This window comes from Bufo gargarizans, chromosome 7 (assembly GCF_014858855.1).
Source record: "Bufo gargarizans isolate SCDJY-AF-19 chromosome 7, ASM1485885v1, whole genome shotgun sequence".
NCBI classification, from domain to species: domain Eukaryota; kingdom Metazoa; phylum Chordata; class Amphibia; order Anura; family Bufonidae; genus Bufo; species Bufo gargarizans.
The window spans coordinates 26606700-26619970 of NC_058086.1; the positions used below are offsets into that span (position 1 = coordinate 26606700).

At 41.9% G+C, this 13271-nt stretch overlaps 1 protein-coding gene across 2 annotated transcripts in view; it reads right to left on the reverse strand.

Moving 5' to 3' along the window:
• LOC122943090 (solute carrier family 26 member 6-like) overlaps positions 1-7689 on the reverse strand; it is a 41688-nt gene extending 33999 nt beyond the window's left edge. Inside the window, exons 1-5 of one of the 2 annotated variants that reach the window (XM_044300524.1) lie at positions 7616-7689; positions 6046-6262; positions 5625-5764; positions 4624-4734; positions 1543-1706 (exon numbers count right to left, since the gene is read on the reverse strand). In XM_044300524.1, the coding sequence (XP_044156459.1) occupies positions 1543-1706; positions 4624-4734; positions 5625-5764; positions 6046-6194 (564 nt within the window). In that variant the 5' untranslated portion in view covers positions 6195-6262; positions 7616-7689. Of the gene's footprint in view, positions 1-1542; positions 1707-4623; positions 4735-5624; positions 5765-6045; positions 6263-7615 lie in introns of those variants that run through there. The other variant, XM_044300525.1, reaches the window with a different exon arrangement.
• Between the last annotated feature and the right edge of the window lie 5582 nt (positions 7690-13271).

Here is a 13271-nt window from a genome sequence, read left to right on the forward strand (position 1 = left end):
AATTGTTGGCTTTGTTTTGCCTCATTTCATGTAAAAGAGTGTCGGATGTTAGGGCCCTTGATTACGACGCGCGTTCGTTTCCCCCGGAGGGGGTTACCTTTAACATCTCGCATCGCACCAAGACTAGCATCCGGTTCGTGTCTTACCCTAGTTTTCCTACATCTCCGATCTTATGCCCCGTGGCGTGCCTTCGGGAGTACGAGTCCAGGACTCTGGCACACAGGTCTCCGACCAGGCCACAGCTGTTCATGTCTATTCGGCATCCGTTTGGCCCGGTGGCTAGCCCTACGTTGGCGCGTTGGCTTAAGTGGGTTATGTCGTTGGCGGGTGTTGACACCTCTGTCTTCACGGCCCATTCCGCTCGGGGGGCCTCTGCCACCGCCCTGGCGGTTTCGGGGGCCAGGTTTGAGGACGTGATGCGCCTGGCCGACTGGTCTAATGTTACCACGTTCAGGGAGTTCTATTTCCGTCCTCCAGCTAATTTGTTTGCTTCAATTATTGACAGGCTTTGAACTTGCAATATGAGCCTCCGTGTCTTGATGTAAAACTAAATGATTTTCCTATTTCATGACGTAAAGTCATAGTTTTATTAAAGACACGGAGGCGAGTATTGCCCACCCTGGATTCCCTCCCTTGGGTCTTTTGGTGGGTTGTTTTCTTTCAGGGCTCACTTATGTATATATCTTTGCGGTTTTTATTGTCCTGTTATTTATTAATGACATTGTATTTATTGCTCTGTTGGTTATTTTCGTTGCCATTGTAGTGTTCGTTTATTGCACTTTATTGCCGTTGGTCATTCAACCCCTATCGGGTCTGTTTTGAGCTGTTGATGTCCGACGCTCTTGTCCTGACATGCCGGTTTCACCTGGGCCCATGATCTGTTCTCTCTTTCAGGTTGAAGCTGTTTCAAGGATGGTATACCGTGTTCCAGTTTGAGTTTTTCGGTGGTTGACCAGGTTGGCGACTGCGGATTCCTGTTCGTACAGAGTGGAGTTCTTCGTTCCGGTTGACCAGGTTGGCGACTGCTGGTTCCTGCTTCGTACGGAGTGGAGTTCTTCGTTCCGGTTGAGGTTCAGAATTCGTTGGATTGTTCGGGATGTTGGCACCAGGATCCCAAAGAAAGAGGAAGAGCCATTGGAGGAGCGGCCTATTATAGGGGCCATAGGGGAGGGACATTGGTTGCTATGGTTCCCTGTATGTTAATTTTTTCTCTTTGCTGCTATTGGTGGTTCAGTAAAGAAGGAGAATGCAATACTCGCCTCCGTGTCTTTAATAAAACTATGACTTTACGTCATGAAATAGGAAAATCATTTAGTTACATCCTGTATTATACTCCAGAGCTGCACTCGCTATTTGTTGGTGGAGTCACTGTGTACATACATTACTGATCCTGAGTTAAATCCAGTATTATATTCCAGAGCTGCACTCACTATTCTGCTGTTTTTTACTGGAAACAGTCAACATACTTGTCAGACACACTGATAACTTCATGGCATAATTGTAAAATTAAAATGTATGGTGATATAAATGGTGATATCTTACTTGAAACAGTCCTACAAGAAAAGCCAGAGCCATAGATATCTCCACCCTCGTCAGGTCTCTGGCAACAGTGTCTATAGTCGAATTGTCTCCAAGCATGAAGTTTTCATTGGGTGCCAAGGTTTCCAACACACTGCCAATCATAACACATATCACCGCAAATGTCCCTGGGTGACATAAAAGAGTGTCCATTATTACAATAAATGTTCCTCCATAATTTAAATGCTATGTACACCTTCAGAGGCAATTTTTTTTTTTATGATTGCATATTAGTCATTTTTGGCTAAAATTAATTTTTTCAGTTGGCCTTTATTAAAAATATTGAGCTGTTCTGTCACAAAGGGTTAACAGTTTTTTGTAACTGGTACTGGTGCTTTCATTTTCACTTTGTGCCGGTCATCTAATAAGGCTACTTTCACACTAGCAAAAAATTTACATAGAAATATAGCGACTCTACCTGTTTGGTCACTGGACTGTGGTGCACCGCTAGCGGACTACCCCACGTCCAATAATAAAATAATGAATGAATAACAAATAAAGTAGTAGGCACTCAGTCACCGGGAACTGTATCAAAAACACTCATTTATTACAATAAAATATAAATCATAGAAATATATACCATAGAGTAATTTACTACTGTCTCGTATACCTCCCCAGGGGCAATAGGTTGTAATTCTCTCTGCAACTATTATATCGTTAGTAGTTGAAAGAATGCCGTATATGTCAAATATCAAAATGCCACTGAGGAAGGAGTGGCGCTCCGAAACGCGTTGGTTAGTACTGTAATCCAATAAAGACCCCCGGCATAGCAGTGATTTGCTATTGTGATCGAGCAGCGCAACTTCTGAATCTTTACAAACCTGAAGCCTATTGAGCTATAGTGCGCTACATGGTGATCCGAAACAGAACGACCACGCGGGGCGCCGAATGAAGGACAGATACACGCAGCGATAAGGGGAGTCTGTTAGGGTACTTTCACACTTGCGGCAGAGGATTCTGGCAGGAACTGCCTGCCGGGATCCTCTGCCGCAAGTGTATAAGTACCTTTATCTCCATCCTGAAAAGTCAAAAAGACTGAACTGAAGACATCCTGATGCTTCCTGAACGGATTGCTCTCCATTCAGAATGCATTAGGATAAAACTGATCAGTTCTTTTCCGGTATAGAGCCCCTAGGACGGAACGCAATGCCGGAAAAGGAGAACGCTAGTGTGAAAGTACCCTTAAAACACCGCTTAATCGAAAAGCATTCCACGTGAAATCATCAAGTGGTAACATTTTATCATTCATTATAAGAGAGTGGTATACTATGTATATAATCTAGCAATTGATACAGACTAAGTGACTGTTTATACTATCGTCCACATCGTAAAAGGAATCCAGTACTTATACCGGAGTGTGAATATTGATCAATTGCTTTTGGATGAAGCTGGCTTTATTACATACTATGCACCTGGATTCATGAATGAGATTGAATCATTGCATCATTATCAATTTTTTTTATATTTTTTAATAATCATGAATACTGATCTACATAATAATCATAGACATAGATTTTTTTTCATAGCAATCCTGTATACAGATTTATGACCACTTGGACTCTAACAATCTTACTATCATGATTATTTATTACGGTTATAAAAAAATACTAATATTGTTTTGGGACATTTACTTAGGGAGTGATATTTCATGTTTTTATTGATCTATGTATTAGTGGTATCAATACTACATTCTTTGTCGGCAACTGGAGTGGATGGATTCCTGTCCCTCTCGGTTCAACCTGCTACACTGAGCAGGGCAGGAAAACCATCCTATCCAGTCATTTACTGTATGTGTGATACAGTGGAGGCATTTTGATATTTGACATATACGGCATTCTTTCAACTACTAACGATATAATAGTTGCAGAGATAATTACAACCTATTGCCCCTGGTGAGGTATACGAGACAGTAGCAAATCCCTGATTCCTCTCTGGTATATATTTCTATGATTTATATTTTGATTTATACAGTTTTTGATACAGTTCCCAGAGGGCCTACTAGTTTATTTGTTATTCATTCATTACTTTCACTAGCGTTTCTATTTTCCGGTATTGAGATCCGTCATAGGCTCTCAATACCGGAAAAAAAACGCTTCTGTTTGGTCCCTATTCATTGGCAATGGGGACAAAACGTAACTGAACAGAACGGAATGCTCCAAAATGCATTTCGTTCCGTTCTCATAAACCATAGTGTGAAAGTAGCCTAACCCTTATCTCTAAGGGTACTTTCACACTTGCGGCAGAGGATTCCGGCAGGCAGTTCCGTCGCCGGAACTGCCTGCGGGATCCGGCAATCAGGACGCAAACGGATGCATTTGTCAGACGAATCCGGATCCGTCTGACAAATGAATTGCAATACCGGGTCCGTCTTTCCGGTTGTCATCCGGAAAAACGGATCCGGTATTTATCTTTTGACATTTTTAAAGGTCTGCACTTGGGGCCGGCATTAATGCATTTCAATGAAAAATAAGGCCGGCATTACGGCAAGTGTTCAGGATTTTTGGCCGGACAGAAAACTGCAGCATGCTGCGGTATTTTGTCCGGCTAAAAAACGTAAGAGGGACTGAACTGATGCATCTTGAACGGAATGCTCTCCATTTAGAATACATTAGGATAAAACTGATCATTTTTTTCCGGTATTGAGCCCCTGTGACAGAACTGAATACCGGAAAACAAAAACGCTAGTGTGAAACTACTAAGAGGTCATAAACACCTATTTAAGCCACATTCTTGTCAGTAAGATAACTGAGCTAATGAGTGTTTTTATAATGCCAGAGAGCAGAGATAAGGAGCCCATCTGCTCCTGGTCTGACGTTAAAGACAGCTCTGTACAGAAAAAAGGAAGCTGTATAAAGATCAATTATAAAAATTATTTTTAGCTCAAAAGGAGTACAATGCAATATTTTAAAAAAAGATTGCCCCCCAAAAGGTGTACATAGCCTTTAAAGAACCACTAAATCTGAAGTGGGCACATATAAAATTGCAGCTGCATATTAGGAACCATTACAAGATAGCTGCACCCCTGATACACAGTACAAGACTCACCTACAGATATATGTCTAGAGGTCCCAAGAAGGAAGTATATAAACACAGGATAGAAGGAAGTGTAGAGGCCAAAGACGGGAGGCAGACTAGCCAAGAGCGAGTACGCCAAGCCTAAAATAAAACATGGTGGAGTCACTGTATACATACATTACTTATTCTATACTGACCTGAGTTACATCCTGTATTATACTCCAGAGCTGCACTCACTATTCTGCTGGTGCAGTCACTGTGTACATACATTACTTATCCTGTACTGATCCTGAGTTACATCCTGTATTATACGCCAGAGCTGCACTCACTATTCTGCTGGTGGAGTCACTGTGTACATACATTCTTTATCCTGTATCCGCTCCAGGTGCCGGCTCTCAGGGGGTGCCAGAGTCCAGAAGCAATGAGCGCTTCCATCAATACAGATGGAAGTGCTCATTGCTGGAGCGCTGGGAGCTGCGGTCCTGTCACTCACCGCATATATTACAGCTCATCTCTATTGAAGTAAATGGGACAGAGCTGCAATACCACACATACCCTGCGGACAGGCATGCCTCTGTTTCTGAAAGCAGCCATGTTTTTTTAATCCTTTTTTTAAATCATTTATTGTGTTGTTAATATCTGTTAATATCAGTTCCCCTCCCAGAAATAAGCAGGCACAAAATGGACCTTAAATACTTGTGGGCTTCGTTCATAAAAATGGCCTTTTCACATGTAATGGGCCTCATTTATCAGAACTCTCAGCAAGACTGTCCTGGTCGCCCATAGCAACCAATCAGAGCTCAGCTTTCATTACTTAAACTGTTCTGATAAAATGAAAGCTGAGCTCCTATTGGTTGCTATGGGAAACAAAGATAGTCTTCCTAGAAGACAGTTTGGATAAAGGAGGCCGAGGCTGGAGTAGCATTGTGTAAAATTATAACAAAACCTGATATAAAATTTATGATCAAATACATAATAAATGACCAGCATTTCATTCATGACACAATCTTTAGGATTTATAGATAAATTACCCTGTGGTAACTGGATTATACCAACGCTAATCCCAGAAACGAAATCCCCCAATAACCAATCCCTGACCGGATACCGTGGAAGCCATCGCAGGACAGGGATATAGTCCAGCAGCAAGGAGTAGGCCTTGGCCCGAGAACATCTTGAAGATAGAACAGATATTCACATTAGTTTCATAGAGAAAGCTGAGTGACTACCATTACGGCTCCCCGAGGGGTTATCACCCAGCTTTCCTGGGCCCCAGAATTGTATGTGCTCCTGCTACATCTGTATTGGGGCAGGAGATGTACCTCTGCATAACCATATCTGCTATTCAGAATTCTGGGGAAGTTACTCTAAGAAGAGTTGTGATGGAGGCCATTTTGAATTCTCCCCAAACAGCTATAACTTGGAAAAGCTTGTCAGATGATGGATTTTACTCACCGTATCCGACTCCTGAATCTTCTCCAGAGGGATGGTCTGACGACACTGGTCCTTGGAGCTATTCTGTCCAGGTCAGCTTCACTTATGGCCTGCAGCTTCTCAGGGCAACATGGCCTGTGCACAGGGTCCTGATTTTCCAGTGTCACCATTATTTAGCTATACCTTGAGATAACGCTGAAGACTTAAGCGGCCGAAGACAACGAGCGCTATGACATTACTGGAAAAAAATAATCATCATGAATAAGCCGTGTACTGCATCCAAGAGAAATCTGCAATCCTATGGGGTTGGTCCACCTTCACAATTAATTATTTATTGCCCCAGTGCTTCTAAAGTCAACCAACCTTGCACATCATCCTATTTAAAACTCTCCCACCATTTTGTGAACACAGTTTTTATACAGACCAATAGGTTTCCATGGTAACAGACAACAAAGTGTAGTCTGATCCTGTAGTCATATTGCTTTTCATCTTTTCCATCCTGATGGAAAGTAATATGGCTGCAAATCTGCAGGTTCGGACTGCACAGGGCTTGTTTGTTGCATTTTACCATTGAAACATAAAAAGCTGCATAAAACTACAAAAACACTGCAAAGGGTGAATTATTGCTACAGCAGCACCTACTACTATTTAGTGGATTGTTGTGATTTATGGTTAACTACCTGTTTTTCCCTAGGTCCCCCAAGTCCAGTCCATACAGGTGTATTGGCAAGTACGTGGTTAAAATTTGTTTGTCATTCGGATTGCTAGGGGGATGCACCCAGGTCCACCCCTCCCTCTGTTTAGTTAGAGGACTCTAGTCTGAGGAGAGATGCAGAACAGACGCTCTGCAGACAAGGCCTCAGGTTCCAGAGAACTACCATTTCCCAGGCTTCAATTCACCAAGGACCAGCTCTAACACTAAAGTACTTCTGAAAGAAGAACATACATCTTGAGAAGGTCTAGAACCTGCAAACGCTAGTAAGGTACACACGGTCTATGGCAAGGGACCTGTCTCCATACCTCGCCGGCCCAGTATCCACCATCCTGCCTTGCACCCTGACCAAACATCTACCATCACCTCACCTATCACCAGGCAGGAGCCCCAATATCACAGTGTGCCCCAGCGTAAGAAAGGATGCACCCTCCAATACTGCACGGATAGAGGACTGCCACTGTAAATGATGAGTACTACTTCCCCTCACAGGGTCCTCTCCAGATCACATAAAATGGTAGGATATTTTGAAAGGAGGTCTCATATAAGTCAATTAAGCGATGGAGAGTTTGGGCTGTGACTGAAGGAGTCCTAGTCTAAAGAATAAAATTCAATAATGTGGCCCCTAAGTAAATCTAGAGTAAGGCAGTGGTCTGCAACTTGGATCATGCCTTGACAGTCTGTGCATACTGGGGGTTGTTGTGGTTGTCTTGTAAAGTAAACAACTACTCAGAAGGCTCTAGCAAGCTGAGATATTGGGAGTTGTTTGAAAGGATCCTGAAACTGATGATTTGGTTTCACTGAAGAGGGGCATTTTGAGCATGCTGCTACTTGTAGTTCCACAAGAGCCTTCTACGTACTGACACAAAGGTTACTTACCACAGTGTGAATAATCTCCATCACGTGTGATGTGAGGACTGTCCTTCCCGGCTTCAGTTCAGTGCTAATCCCAGCCACAAGACACACATGTAACTGACGCCAAACTGTAGGAAGCAAAGGTTATCGCTGCATTTATACTGTGTCGCCCATATTATTGGCCAATCATATTTACTCTGCCAACCTGCACCGACAGCGGTAAAACAAAGGTGCCATAGAGCTACGACCCCAACCCAAACACTTCTGACACAGTTATCTTGGCGATACCAGTCATATTTAGTTACCAGGACCAAAGGTTTTATCAAAAGGCACCATTGTGCGCCCGGTGTGGCTGCCCTCCTGAGCTCTTTGTAAGCATGTAGGTGAACAAATGTACCTGTGTGTAGACTACAAGCAACAGCACGCAGCATTTTATACAAAAACTGTTATTACCTGACCCACGCTGCACAATGGGTTATTGTTAGCGGTGAGCGAATCGAATCCCATGAAGTGGAATTCGATCCGAATTTCAGGATAAATTCAATTCGCCTAGAAGCATAATTTCCTCGTGCCAGCGTGATGACCTAATCTCGCGCAGCACAGGATTTAGGCTGAGATCTTCAAGCAAGATGGCGGCGGTAAATTTGATTTAAATTTTTTTTTGTTAATTTTACACTCAGATGTCACGATCATGTATGAACGCGGCATCTGAGGGGTACAATGACGGGGGCGGCGCTATCGCAGCTCCCTGTATTTGCACCCGCTACTTAAAAAATAATGCAAATTACTTGGTCACAAAGTGAATTTTTGGGTGAAATTCGGCGAATCAGCCGAATCGAACTTTTAAGAAATTCTTTATCTCTAGTTATTGTATAGAGCAGAGGAAAGCGCGGAGCATGTGATATTCTTCCAAACTAGCAGAAAATTAAAATGAACAACTGAAAAATGTAATGTACACAAAACAAAGAACACCTACAAAACATAATGCACAAAAGAACAACTGCAAAACGTAACACCAATGACTTGAGATGGAGTACAAACTGCTAGAGGTGCTTGGTCAGTGATTACACAACTGTGGTGGTGCCCCCTTTACTTTGGGTTCTGCAGCAGGGTATAGGTTCAAGCAGGGTCACATTAGTACGGGTTGGCATCTCCCCTGGCATGGTGACAGTCAAACAGATGCCGGATATCCTCCTGTGGTCATCCCAAGCTCTTTCAACTTGGAACCGTAGTTCAGCCGAGGTGGTTGTCGGCTGCTGTACATGGAAAACCCGTCACCCCATCCAGTCCCAGATGTTCTTGATGGAGGAAAGATCTGATGATCGAGCTGGCCACAGGAGCTGCTGGAGACCCTAAAGAGCGTGTTGTGTGGCGCATGCAGTGTGCGGGCAGCCGTTATCTTTTTGTAAAAGTCAAGAGTCAAAAAGTCAGTACGATTGGTTCCAGGATGTCCAGGACATACCAAAGGCTGGTCAATGTACCCTCTTTGAATACCAGACGGTAACAGCCATGGGAGCCAATGGCGCCCCACACCATGACACTTGGTGTTGGTCCTGTGGCATGCATGATAGCAGTAGGCGCTCTCCAGGCCTCCTGCAAACTCTGATGTGCCAAACAATAGTGTTCAGTGATGAAAGCAGGGTCTTACTAAGTTCTGTCCAGTGAATCACAGGAGTATGAGAATTGCATTGTGGTCTGTGAGAGCAAAGTTGTGTGGGTTTTGCAACCTGTGACCACGCAGTATGTTGCGTGTCACCCCACTGGCAATCATCATATGCAATGTTGCATTATTTTCATGTCACGCGACACGTCACTGCGTGGCCCCAGTCCTAATATTAACTTACCTAATGAGCGGCAGGAGGGAGAGGACAAGCCGCAGAACAGGGGGGGGGTCACTGTGGTCATTGTCAGTAGTTCAGTCTGGTCCCAGAAACTATGAATCCCATCATGCTCCATACATTTCTTTATGAGTTCCGAGAATAGAGCAATGTGCCCGCTGGGAGTTGTAGTTTCACAACAGCTGGAGTGCCAGAGGTGGCTGACTGCTGCTGTGTGCATATTCCAAGCTAGGACTGTTGGCCATTGAGTTTAGGGCATGGGGAGTCACCCATGACCATCAGCACTGTCTGGTATTGGAGCTCAGCCCCCATTTATTTAAAGGGTACCTATCATTTTAGAGGGGTTATCCCATGATTAATGTTAGAAAATGAGAATCATATAGTGCGTACAAAGTTTTTTCTAGTGGATTGGATTTAATTTGGAATCTTTTTTTTTTTTTAATAAATATTCTTTATTATTTTTTTAAGGGACATACCTTATAATACAAAATATTTCTTAAATTCCATTTTACAATATTTTACCATCATTTTGTTTTCTCATCCCCACCTGAACCTCCCCTTCACCTCATCAAGAAGGAAAACGAGGGAGAAAGAAAGAAAGAAAGAAAGAAAGAGAAAAAATAATTAAAAAATATATATATAAAAGACACCACATCAAAAACCTCCTCATTCTTCCTCTCCACCTCCCACAACAGCCCCCTATCTCCCCATCCCCACACCCTCCCTCCTACCCACTGTCGACTACTCCAACCACCTCCTCCATTGCCTAGCAAATCTCTCTTTTTTTCTACGGGAGCCAATGCTGTATTGTTCACATTTTACTTGATTGGGACTCTTTATTTACCCAGTATTTAATTATAGAGCGCCTGGCCTGGAATAGTAGTTTAGCCACAATTTCCTGAGTGGTTTCATCTCCCTGCCCTCCTATCTCTCCCAAGATACACGATTCTATATTTCTGGGGATTTTAACAAGGTACTCTCTCTATCCACAAGATCACCTTCTCCCAAAATACCTGTATTCGAGTACAGTCCCATAAGATATCTACATCATCTGCTCCTATTTCACCGCATTTTTGACATTTAAATTCTTTTTTTTTTTTTTTTTAAACCGCATAAGCTTTTTGGGTGAGTAGTATAAATCGGTGCAACACAAAAAACTGGGCCGTTCTATGGGAATGGATTTCTTGAGATTCTCCTTCTGACCCCTGTTATCTGTCCCCATTTCTCTTCGGTCATTTGGGCCACTATCCCCTCCCAGTTACGCTTTACATTTAAATCCCTATCTCTTTCAATCTTTGGGCTATTAATATGTTATACACTATTGAAATCTGCTTTCTTTCTATTGTTACATTGATTATACTTATTAATGTTTGGGGGGGAGCCTTTTAATTTTCCCCTTACCTATTAACTTTTCCAAAGCATGTCTCAGCTGGAGATAATAAATAATTTCCCTATCCGAAAATCCATACCCTTGTTTAATTTCTTGATAATTTATCATCTCTCCATTTTTTCCAAACCTGACCTAACCTTAGGACCCCCCCCCCCCCCCATTTCATCCAAATTTATTTTTCTATTGTTTCTTTTCTCCCAGTCTTGAGTTATACCATATTAATGAGTCATCATGTATCTCGCTCTCTTGCCATACGGATTTTATCTCCTGCCAGCATTTTCCCATTACTTTTGTTGTCAAGACTTCTGAGAACCGTTGCTTTTGTAATACTCCTGCCTCCAATATTAGGCACATTTTGGGTTCTCATAATTTTTTATTTATCTTTATCATATTTGCTCTATAGATCTGGAGAGAATTGAGAATCTGGATCTTCTTTATCTGTGCTGCCAGATAATACATTCTTAAGCCTGCGACCGACATTTTCCCTTTTTCTTCCCGACACTGCATTATTTGTTTCTTAATTCTGGGTTTTCATCCCCTCCATATTAATTCACTCAGCAAATTCTCTATAATCTTAAAAACTCTTGTTGGGATTTCTATTGGGGAGTTCCAGAGGACATAATTTATCATTGGTAATAAACACATTTTAATCAGAGAAATCCTCCCAGCCATAGAGAGAGAAATTCCTTTCCATACCTTGATCTTACTTTTAATTTTGGTTATAAGAGGAGTAACATTTAATCGAATATAATCCAGTATGTTTGCGGAGATATTAATACCTAGGTATTTTATACTCTCTCCTTCTTCCTTTATCTCTAATGGTCCAGTGGGATACACGCAGATTTTTCCCAATTGATCTTCAGACCAGCCAGCTTCCCATATTTTTCAAACTGGGCCAATATATGAGTCGGAGAGTCATGTGCTCCTACAAACAACATCATATCAGTCCACGTACATTGAGATTTTTTCTTTGTGGTTCCCGTATTCAAATCCTTTAATGCTATCATGCTGCCTTATTATTGCTGCGAGGGGTTCCAGTGCTATCGCAAACAACAATGGAGAAAGGGGGCAGCCCTGTCTGACCCCTCTACCCATCTGAAATGAATCTGTCAGATCATCATTTATTATTATTCTGGCATTAATTTAATTAATTAGACAAAATAGTCTCCAAACCCCATTCTCCTCAGTGTGGCTAACAAAAAGGGCCACTCAAATGCCTTTGATGCATCAATTGAGACCATTAATCCGTTCCCCTCTGTGATTAGGTATTATCTGGATGTTCATAAAACATCTCCGAATATTTTCGGACTTAGTCTTAACCTGGGACAAATCCTGTTTGGGCCTCATGTATGATTGTGTTGATTATACTTCTTAATCTAGCATCTAAAACTTTGGCGAGAATTTTATTATTGGTATTTATTAAGGATATTGGACGGTATGAGTCCATTACTGTTGGATCCTTTCCTGGTTTTAAAATAAGAGTGATCAGGGCTTCCCGCAGGGAATCCGGTAATATTTTACTTATCCTTGCCGCGTTCCACATCTCTAGGAGTTTAGGGGTATAAATCTCTTTATATTCTTGATATATCTCAAAAGGAATTCCATCGGAACCCGGGGATTTATTTTTCCCTACTTTTTGCAGGGTGTTATTTATCTCGTTAATATTTATCTCTTTTTCAAGATTGCCTTTTTCTTTACTGTCGTCAGGACGTTTAGTTTTATATTATCCAAAAACTCCTCAATTTCCCTTACATCGGCCTCTAGTCTACTCTTATACATATCTTTAAAGTATTCTCTAATTATCTCTGATTATTTTCCTACTATTTGCCCTGATGTATTTACCAAACTTTGGATATAGTTGCGTTTACGTTGAGCTGCTACAATAGCAGCCAACTTCTTTCCTGGGGTATGCCCCTGGGTATAATAGTCCTGGATATAATTCACTCTTTGTTGTTCTGCTAACAAGAACATTGTGTCAGAGTATTCAGCTGGTTTATCTCTCCATGTCTGAAGGTTTCCCTCTATTGGGTTAGCGATATATTCCCTTTCTGTTAGATCTAGCTTCTAATTTTCGTATCTGTTGCCTTTTTTCCTTTTTACAGATAGCTATGTGTTTCATAAATATCCCTCTCATATACGCTTTACCTGCCTCTCATACGATCTTGGTGTCTGCCGTGCCTACATTGTTGTCGAAATATTCTCGAAGTTTGCTTTTAATTTTTTCGCGATTCCCATTTATATCTATCCATCCTAATTTAATTCTAATCCTAACTTCTTTCTTTTCACCTACATCCCTTATGTTTACCACCATTGGGCTGTGGTCTGAGATACCACGCGGTGTGTACTTAACCTTAATGATTTCGTGAATTGTACTATAATCTATAAGTGCCATATCTACCCGTGACAGACTATTATGTGTTTTTGAAAAACATGAGAATCTTTTCCCCGTAGG